The sequence below is a fragment of the Erythrolamprus reginae genome, chromosome Z (assembly GCF_031021105.1).
Source record: "Erythrolamprus reginae isolate rEryReg1 chromosome Z, rEryReg1.hap1, whole genome shotgun sequence".
Taxonomy (NCBI): Eukaryota; Metazoa; Chordata; class Lepidosauria; order Squamata; family Dipsadidae; genus Erythrolamprus; species Erythrolamprus reginae.
In genome coordinates, this window is record NC_091963.1 from 98,503,174 (window position 1) to 98,513,725 (window position 10,552).

Here is a 10,552-nt window from a genome sequence, read left to right on the forward strand (position 1 = left end):
TTTCTTATTTTTCAAACACTTTCAACAAGTGTCTAGGTAGATATGCACTTTAAGATAAATTAGAGATAAGTTTTCAAGTGCAGCAGCCACCATTCTGCTGCTTTGTCATGTATGCATCATGTTTTCATTTTTTGCAAAGTTCAAACTAAGAAAGAGCCAGGAACCAAGACTTCCCATCTGCAAGTTCATATTTGTTTGTTTGTTTGTTTGTTTGTTTGTTTATTTATTTAATAATTTGAGAAATAATTCTAAAATATAACTACAGAAGAAGAGATGGTACTGTAAATTTTTTTTAAAAAACTTGGTGTCCACAATGTGTAACAAGTTGATCCTTGCTATTCAAACAATTAACTTAAACAGTACTATTTTTACTCCATAATGTGGCTTTAAAAATCCTAACACATAGATAAGGAAAAAGTTCTGAGTCATTTGAAGAAGCTGTGTGAGGAGTGCTTTACAAAATTACTTATTATTCTCTGTTTTTGTTAAAGGAGATTTTATCAACAAAAGATGAAATCATATAAAAGAAAGTAGTGATTTTTTTCCCCAAAAAAGTTTTTTTTTCTTTACCATAAAAGCATGCTTACAACATCATATGCCTTCAATACACATACAATATTATTAATATTATTAAAAGACTATCAATTCTGTTATTTCTTAACCTTCGGCATATGTTTACCTAAATCTTGCTCCCTTCTTTTTACTTTCGTCATCCAGATAGATCAGTTATCTTCTTATTAAATTTACTGCTAATATTCCTTCTTGTGTTTAATAAGATACTTCTAACTTCTTAAGTTCAAGCCATAGTGTCTCCTTCTTCTTATTTACTTTCTTAATAACTAAAAATCCTTATCTAATAAAAAAAATTCACATTTACTTATATTTAATATTTAAGTTATAAATTCTCTACATGTAGTTTCTGTTTAATAACCTATCTAATAGGGAGCAAATTCATTCATTTATTTATTTATTTATTTATTTATATGCTATTCATTTTTGTTCTGTTCATTTCATTTCCAACAACAACAACAACAATAATAATAATAATAATTTATTAGATTTGTATGCCACCTCTCTCCACAGACTCGGGGCGTCTCACAACAATAATAGTACAATATAACAAATCTAAAAACCATCATTAAAACCATACAACACAAGCATACCATACATAAAACTATATAAGTCTGTGGGGTGGTTTATCTCAACTCCCCCATGCCTGGCGATATAGGTGGGTCTTAAGCAATTTACGAAAGACAAGGAAGGTGGGGGCAGTTCTAATCTCTGGGGGGAGTTGATTCCAGAGGGCTGGGGCCGCCACAAAGAAGGCTCTGGTCCCACCTAGGTCCCACCAGACGACATTGTTTTGTCGACAGGACCTGGAGAGGGCCAACTCTGTGGGACCTTATAGGCTGCTGGTATTCGTGCGACAGAAGACAGTTCTGGAGGTATTCTGGTCCGATGCCATGTAGGGCTTTATAGATCATTACCAACACTTTGAATTATGACCGGAAACCAATCCGCACCCAGTGCAGGCCATGGACTGTTGGAGAGACGTGGGCAAATCTAGGTAGCCCCATGATAGCTCTCACGGCCGTATTCTGTACAATCTGTAGTTTCCGAACACTTTTCAAAGGTAGTCCCATGTAGAGAGCATTGTAGTGGTCGAACCTCGAGGTGATGAGGGCATGAGCGACTGTGAGCAGAGAACTCCTTGTCCAAATAGGGCCGCAACTGGTGCACCAGGCGAACATGATGTTCCAATGTTAGCTGTGGATCAAGGAGGATGTCCAAGTTGCGAACCCTCTCCAAGGGGGTCAATAATCCCCCCCCCAGGGTTGTCCTTGGGAGGCAAAACCCACAGCCACTACATCTTGTTAGGGTTGAGTTTGAGCTTGTTGACACCCATCCAGACCCCAATGCCTCCAGGCACCAGCACATCACTTCCACTATTTCGCTGACTGGACATGGAGTGGAGATGTGTAACTGGGTATCATTAGCATACTGATGATACCTCACCCCATGCCCTTGGATGATCTCACCCAGCAGTAAATATTAAATAGCAGGAGGGGAGAGGACTGACCCCTGAGGCACCCTACAAGGGAGAGACCTAGAGGTCGACCTCTGATGCCCCCACTAACACTGACTGCGACTGACCAGAGAAGTAGGAGGAGAACCACTCCCAACCCCTCCAGCCGGGGCAGAAGGATACTATGGTCGATGGTATGGAAAGCTGCTGAGAGGTCAAGAAGCACCAGGACAGAGGACAAGCTTCTGTCCCGGGCCCACCAGAGATCATCCATCAGCGCGACCAAAACAGTTTCCGTGCTGTAGCCGGGCCTGAATCCTGACTGCTGAATGACCTAGATATATATTAATACACCTTATAGCAATTGCTTTAGTTATTGTCAATCTTTCTTCTAACAACCTAGAGATATTAATCAATTTTAAGCTTAGTGAATTATATCAATTTATATCCTTTTAATACATTTACTTTGCTTATGCTCAAACTTTCTTCTGATAGCATATAAATGTTTAACAATTTCAAATCTAATCAATTAATCATATGTATTAGGGGACAGAGATTCGAAGTTCCCCTGCGGAGCATGGGGAACTCTGTGTGTCGCTGCAGTAGTTGGCCATGCCCTTCCAGAAATTAGTTATTCAGTTGATTCTCACACACTTTTAAGTGATATTATGGAATATATACTTATACTGGTTCTTGTTTACAATTGGTGGTGATTGTCTTTTATTTTTAACTGCAATGGACATTTTGTCTTTCCCCCCCTTTCTCCTCCAGGGTGTTTTGTTACTTCAGCAGTTAACAAAAAGTAATGCAGCAATCCAGAAAATAGTTGCTTTTGAAAATGCATTTGAAAGATTGTTAGATATCATAACAGATGAGGGTAATAGTGATGGAGGTATGTGCCTGAAATCTGTATTTTCATTCCATAGTTTATGAGTTCAGATAGTTCAGTTTTATAATGTCTGTTAATCACACTATTTTGCAGGCATAGTAGTGGAGGACTGTCTTCTGTTGCTACAAAATCTGTTGAAAAATAACAATTCAAATCAGAATTTTTTCAAGGAAGGTTCTTATATTCAACGTATGAAACCATGGTTTGAAGTTGGTAATGATAATGCTGGTTGGTCTGCACAGAAAGTAACCAATTTGCATTTGATGCTGCAGGTAATTTCTTATCCACATGAAGTAACATTTAAAATGAGATCTAACTAAATTTTGTACTAATGTCAAATGGAATGGCATTTTTTTGAAGATATTTAAAGATAAAACTTTGGATACTTTTAGCAAATCTAAATAATTGTTTACTCTCTTTACAGCTGGTACGTGTGCTGGTGTCTCCTACAAATCCTCCTGGTGCCACCAGCAGTTGTCAAAAAACCATGTTTCATTGTGGGTTATTACAACAGCTTTGTACAATTCTGATGGCAACTGGAGTTCCTGCTGATATTCTTACAGAGGTAAAATACCGGAGAATACTGACTGTTGCAAGATAAGATGTTATCAGACAACAAGAGGAAATTATCATAGCCATTTCTGAAATACTGAAGTTTTAAAAATTTCTGTAGAATTTTAAAATATTGACACACATTATTACAGGTAGTCCTCAACTTATGGCCTCAATTGAGCTCCAAGTTTCTGTTGTTAAATGAGGCAATTGTTAAGTGAATTTTCCCCATTTTACAACTTTCTTTACAGAGTTGTGAAGTGAATCACTGCAGTTGTTAAGTGAGTACCACAGTTGTTAAGTGAATCTGGCTTCCCCATTGATTTTGCTTGTCAAAAGGTCGCAAAAATGATGAGATGACACTGCAACCATCATAAATACAAACTGCTTGCCAAGCATCTACATTTTCATCATATGATCATGGAATTGCTATAAACGGTTGTAAATGTGAAAAATAGTCATAAGTCATTTTATTCAGTGGCGTTTTAAATTTGAATGGTCTACTAAACAACCCATAGTCACTATTGAGGACTACCTATGCTTGATTCCATTTCATCACTTCAAATGTAAATTTAACTAATTTTAGATAATTTTAAAAAAATTGACAAACAGTTCAGGTCTTCTTTTGCTACTACAGTGGTACCTCAAGATACGAACCCCTCGTCTTACGAACAACTCGTGATACGAACCCGGGGTTCAGAAAAATTTTGCCTCTTCTTACGAACTTTTTCCGAGTTACGAACCGGCGTTTGGAGACTGCTGGGAAGCCGCGTGGCTGTTTTAAAAGGTGACAACTGGGCGGCGGGGCTTCCCAGAAGCCTCCCGAACGCCGGTTCGTAACTCGAACAAAGTTCGTAAGAAGAGGCAAAATTTTTCTGAACCCCGGGTTCGGTTCGGGAGGTTGCTGGGAAGCCCCCCAGCCCGGCTGTCACCTTTTAAAACAGCCGCGCCACTTCCCAGCTGTCTCCCGAAGCGGAACGCAGAAGTTCGACTTTGGCGTTCGGCTTCAGGAGACAGCTGGGAAGCGGCGCGGCTCTTTTAAAAGGTCGCAGCCGGCCTGGGGGGCTTCCCAGCACCCCCCCGAATTCGGGGGGGTGCTGGAAAGCCCCCCAGGCCGGCTGTCACCTTTTAAAACAGCCGTGCGGCTTCCCAGCAGTCGCCGAAAGCCGTTTTTTTGCGGGGTTTTTTTGGTTGCACGGATTAATTGACTTTACATTGTTTCCTATGGAAAACAATGTTTCGTCTTACGAACCTTTCGTCTTACGAACCTCCTCCTTGCACCAATTAAGTTCGTATCATGAGGTATTACTGTATAAGGGTGTAACTTTCATTTTAACAATATTAGGGAATAATTTCATTATTTTAGAATATTTTATGGTGTTTTACCATCATTTGCAAATTAATTGGACTGATGTCATTCAGTGTCATTTTTTTTGAGATTTCATAGGATAGCATGTATAAATTGTTTGCAGAGTATGACATCACATGATCACATATAAATCAACTCATTCAATGTTAACAGCTACATCCACAAAATTTGCTACACTTTCAATAATTTCATATTCTTCTAATTGCATTGAGTAATTAATGAAATATTGTCCAATTTTAAATCTGTTCAGCAACCGTGTTACCTTCACTGATAGAATATATAGAGAATCAAAATTAAAAATACTTGATTGTATTTCCGTAAACAAATATAAATACAGTGGTACCTCTACTTAAGAATGCCTCTACTTAAGATCTTTTCTAGACAAGAACCAGGTGGGGTTTTTTGCCTCTACTTAACAACCTTTTTCTACCTAACCTGAGCCTGGAAAAATTTCCCAGGAAATTTGAGAGCGGCACGAAGGCCGAGCCAGTTTTCTGCCATTCCCCCTTTAGTCCCGGCCATTTTGGGCTTTTCTGGGCTGCCAGAAGAGCCTTTTTTAAAAAAATATTCTGGGGTTGTTTTTTATGAATTTTTTAGCTTAAAATTGTAATTGGATTGGTGGGTATTGGATTTGCTATTATGTATTGTTTTTACTTTGTTGTGAGCCGCCCCGAGTTTGCGGAGAGGGGCGGCATATAAATCCAATAAATCTAATCTAATTTAATCTAAGCTTTTGGTGGCGCTTATGGAGGCTTTGGCAGCCCAGAGCGAATGGAGCGTTTTCGTAAACCACTCCGCTGTGGTAACTCCCTCATACTGCCTCCATCGCGAGGTTGCCTCCCAGAGCATTTGGGTGCAGAAAGGCAAAAGGGTGCGCTTTGCCCCAGCCAGATCAACTCAGCTTCAGTCAAACCGAGGAGTCACCACAGTGAAGGAAAGGCACCAGCTACAAAGCAAGCAAGCGAGAAGAGAAGGGAGCCCTTCAGCATGGGAAGGAAGAGGCAGCAGGTAGTAGCAGTAGCCGCCTTTCGGTCAAAGGAGTGGGAGGTTCCCCCTCTTGCCCCCCTGGGTTTCTTTCTCTGATGCAGTGTATGAGAAGCAGCCTTGCATCGGGTTTATGGGAGCTGCATGTTCCTCAACGCTGCCTCAGAGTCCCTCTTTTTTTTTTTTTGCCTTAAAGTTTTGGATTTTTTGATTCCCCTCACGTCACCTTCTTCCTTCGGCAGCAACTGTCCTCCTCCTCTTCCTCCTCCTCCTCCTCCTCCCACTCCTCCCACCCAAATTCCAAGCTTTTATTTCTTTCCTAATGGGTTTGCACGCATTATTTGCTTTTATGTTGATTCCTATGGGAAAAATTGCTTCTACTTAAGAACGTTTCTACTTAAGAACTTGGTCACGGAATGAATTAAGTTCTTAAGTAGAGGTACCACTGTACTGTTAGTGTGCATTTACATAATATAGCATAAATCAAAGAATTGAATCTAATATAAATCACTGTTCACTTCCTGATTCTGACACTAGCTATTAAGTTTGATTTCTTTATGTTCTTTAATTCTTATTTTCTAGACCATTAACACTGTATCAGAAGTAATTCGAGGATCTCAAATGAATCAAGATTACTTTGCTTCAGTAAATGCACCTTCAAATCCTCCAAAGTATGTTAAAGAAAATGTAATTCAATTTTGTGTAAAAATTAATGTTTATGGGAGGAAACATTTAAGTTGATATTTAATTATAAAAAATGAGAATTGATATAGAAGTCTTTCTGTGTTTTCATGATTTATTTATTTATTTAAAAATTATATGGCCACCCAATTCACTCCCAGTTATACAGGGCAATTTAGAGCTATAAAGTTTCAGTACAAACTAATAACACTTTTCCCCTGGCCACAACAATCAGATCAACTACTTGATTGACTCCATATCACTCTGAGATCCTTTTGCAAGAGTTTGCAAAATGAGGGACAGTGTTATTTCTGCAGTGATGATGTTCTACGGGGAAGGGGCTACCACAGAGAAGGCCTTTCTTGGTGCGACTAGATCAGGGATGGACAAAATGACCCTTTTATGACGTGTAGATTTCAACTACTGTACCAGAATTCCTAATGTTCAACATGTTGGTGGATAATTAATTTATCCAGTGACTTGATATATATGTTAAACAAAGTAGAGAAAGTGCTGAGCTCTGTTGGACCCTGCAAATCAAGAGGTGAAGCTGGACCTCTTGTTTCTCCATTGTGGTGGATATAGAATCCAGAAATGGGTTCCATTCCATCTGCTTGCTGATTGCACTGAGTCTGTCAAAAGCTGTTTAGGTCATGCCTGTTACTACCCTTTAGCAGCTTTTCAACTCCAGTTGCTCAGCTAGGACAGTTGTGGCAATCATTCCCCCTGTTTGAGTTTGAGTCTGGATCCTATATTCAAGAGATTTCTCATTCCATCGGATTTGCTATTCTGTGAGTTTGACTGATGATTCTCTATTAGTGGAGTCACTGGTGAGATCCCCACAGTAAGAGCTTCGTTGGTTGACTGAGTGCAGAGATAAGCGAAAAATCCTGCCATCATTTTCCAGACATGTGGAAACATGAAGGGCCCCATACTTCCAGCGGCCCTCTTACCTCAGAACTCAGGTGGGGGTTCCAGCACCCTCAGAATTATTGCTTCCAAAGACAGAGGCAGCTGCAGAATAGACTGGATAGGGGCAGGTAATATATAGGTGAAACTTGAAAAATTAGAATATCAGGCAAAAATTCATTTATTTCAGTAATGTAACTTAAAAGGTGTATTATATGAGAGAGACTCATTACATGCAAGTTTCCTCAGATCAACACATACTGTGGAAACTTCACCCTGGACTTCAAGCATCTTGCAGTGTGTGCCTCTCCATTCTTCCTCCATACTCTGGGTCCTTGGTTTCCAAATAAGATGCAAAAGTTTCCACAGTCTGTGTTGATTTAGGAAGCCATGTCATCTGCTGGTGTCGGTCCACTGTGCTTCACTAAGTCCAGGCTCAACACAGCCGTCTACCAGAAGATTTTGGAGCACTTCATGCTTCCTTCCACAGACAGGTTTTATGGGGACGCTGACTTCATTTTCCAGCAGGACGTGGCACCTGCCCACACTGCCAAAAGCCCCAAAACCTGGTTCAATAACGCGGGATTACTGTGCTTCATTGACCAGCAAATTCACCTGACCTGAACCCCATAGAGAATCTATGGGACATTGCCAAGAGAAAGATGAGAGACATGAGACCGACCAATGCAGAAGAGCTGAAGCATCCTGGTCTTCCATAACACCTCAGCAGTGCCACAGGCTGATAGCTTCCGTGCCATGCCACATTAAAGCAGTAATTGCTGCAAAAGGGGTCCAAACCAAGTACTGAGTACATATGCATGCTTATAGTTTGCAGAGGTCCGATATTGGTCTATGTACAATCCTTGTTTTATTGATTGCATGTAATATTCACTACTGCAACGCTCTCTGCATGGGGCTTCCTTTGAAAAGGGTTCAGAAACTTCAGATCATGCAGAATGCGGCTGCAAGAGCAATCATGGGCTTTCCCAGATATGTCCATGTCTCATCAAGACTCCACAGCCTGCACTGGCTGCTGATCAGTTTCCGGTCACAATTCAAAGTGTTGGTTATGACCTATAAAGCCCTATATGGCATCGGACCAGAATACCTTTGGGACCGCCTGCTGCCGCAGGAATCCCAGCGACCGATTAGGTCACACAGAATTGGCCTTCTCCGGGTCCCGTTGACAAAACTATGTCGTCTGGCGGGACCCAGGGGAAGAGCCTTCTCTGTGGCGGCCCCAGCCCACTGGAATCAACTCCCCCCCGGAGATTAGGACTGCCCCTACCGTCCTTGGCTTTCGTAAACTTGAAAACCCACCTGTGTCACCAGGCATGGGAAAATTGATATACCCCTTAGCTGTTTCGTTTAATGTATGGTTTGTTTGGGTTGTATGATTGTTTTTTAATAAGGGTTTTTAAAACTGTTGAATATTGGATTTATATATGATGTATTGCCTGTTGTGAGCTGTTCCGAGTCCTCGGAGGGGGCGGCATAAAATTATTATTATTATTATTATTATTATTATTATTATTATTATTATTTCCATACCACTCCCTTCAGAAATCATCAGTCCTAAAAATGCCATTTCTGTTCATACTTAGGCCTGAATCCTGACTGCAAAAGGTCCAAAAAATCTGTTTCAGCAAAGAAATTAGTAGTACAGTGGAACTTCGGTTAGCATTTCGGATCAGTTTTCCGCATAAGAAATAAAGGAAATAGTGAGTCAACAGGCTGGGAACCAATTAAATCTATTTCCTTTATTTCTTATGGGGAAAATTGTTTCAGATAGCGAACATTTCGGCTAACCAACATTCCAGAAGGGATTGTGGTCGTTAGCTGAGGTTCCACTGTATGCTCATAGTAATGTGGTATTAACAGTTTTTAATATACTCAAATATGATTTTTATCAAGGGTTTATGAACCCGGATAACCCTATCATTTCTTAATGTCAGAAAGTACTTCATTATTTTCTTTTTGAATTGAGTTCCAAAAGGACTTAAAAGAAAGTCTGGATCTAAAAGTGATACTGAGTTGTAATTACTTCTAGTTGCCCCTCTGCCATCTTCCTTACCTTTTTTGGAGACTTCAAGCACTGAACTAGAATTTCTATTTGTAAATAATTTTGTAAATTTCTATCCTGGGAAGAGATATTTTTAAAAAATATGTAAGATGAAATAATTACCTGGAAGAACTGGAAAAACAAAAATGAGAGAAATTGAATGAGTCACGTTTTCTGACAACTTGGGTTAATTAATATATTTTCTTTTATCTATTAGTGTATTAACTGTCTGTTTATACGCACCACATTCTTATGGAAGCATACAGACCTAAACTAAAAAAAAGATTCTTCTTTCAATCACAGGCCTGCAATTGTTGTGCTTCTTATATCAATGGTAAATGAGAGACAACCATTTGTCCTGCGCTGTGCTGTCCTTTATTGCTTCCAGTGTTTCTTATACAAAAACCAAAAAGGGCAAGGAGAAATTGTATCAACTCTTCTACCTTCAACAATTGATGGTACAGTATTGGAAAGTTTAATTCCTACTTCTAACTTTAGGTTCAAAAAGGCATGATTTTGGGGTAGCAGGAGGGAGGAAAATTCTACTCACTTTCAGGAGGCTTATCCTTATAAGTTGTAATTGTAGAGTTTTCCAGTTCTGTTCATTTGCAGTTCATCCAGGAACAAGCTTGGCATTATTTTAATAACACATGAAGTGGCATAATAGAAATATTATTGGATGCTTCTGTAAGTTGTTTGAAAATTCTTCTGTTGCTTTAATGTTTTAAAATAGTTTTTTTTTTCTTAAATGTGAAGCCCATTTCACTTAATCCAGACATGACAATGGTATTTCAACAAAATAAAATATCGGTGAGCAGCATTAGACTCTCCTTGCAACTTTCTTTGAGATGTGTGTGTGTTTCTATTTCCTGCTGTGCTAAAAAAAACCCTCATAATTAGAGGTCATTAACAAACACAATAATGATGCATAAGATTATCACATTTATGGATAATGAGCCCTATGGAACAGAATGAAATTCAACTTAGATAAAAGTAAGGTTTTACACTTGGCAAGAAAAAAACAATTATATAGGTAGCTGAAGCTCAGTACCAATATGACAGGAATCTTGGAGTCTTAGA

General features: G+C 39.5%; 1 protein-coding gene across 4 annotated transcripts in view; it reads left to right on the forward strand.

The window, feature by feature from the left end:
* USO1 (USO1 vesicle transport factor) overlaps positions 1–10,552 on the forward strand; it is a 57,409-nt gene that overhangs the window by 23,473 nt on the left and 23,384 nt on the right. For all 4 annotated transcript variants that reach the window (XM_070726943.1, XM_070726944.1, XM_070726945.1 and 1 more), the window contains 5 exons: positions 2,798–2,918; positions 3,009–3,187; positions 3,340–3,480; positions 6,403–6,491; positions 9,776–9,930. In XM_070726943.1, the coding sequence (XP_070583044.1) occupies positions 2,798–2,918; positions 3,009–3,187; positions 3,340–3,480; positions 6,403–6,491; positions 9,776–9,930 (685 nt within the window). The remainder of the gene's footprint in view (positions 1–2,797; positions 2,919–3,008; positions 3,188–3,339; positions 3,481–6,402; positions 6,492–9,775; positions 9,931–10,552) is intronic.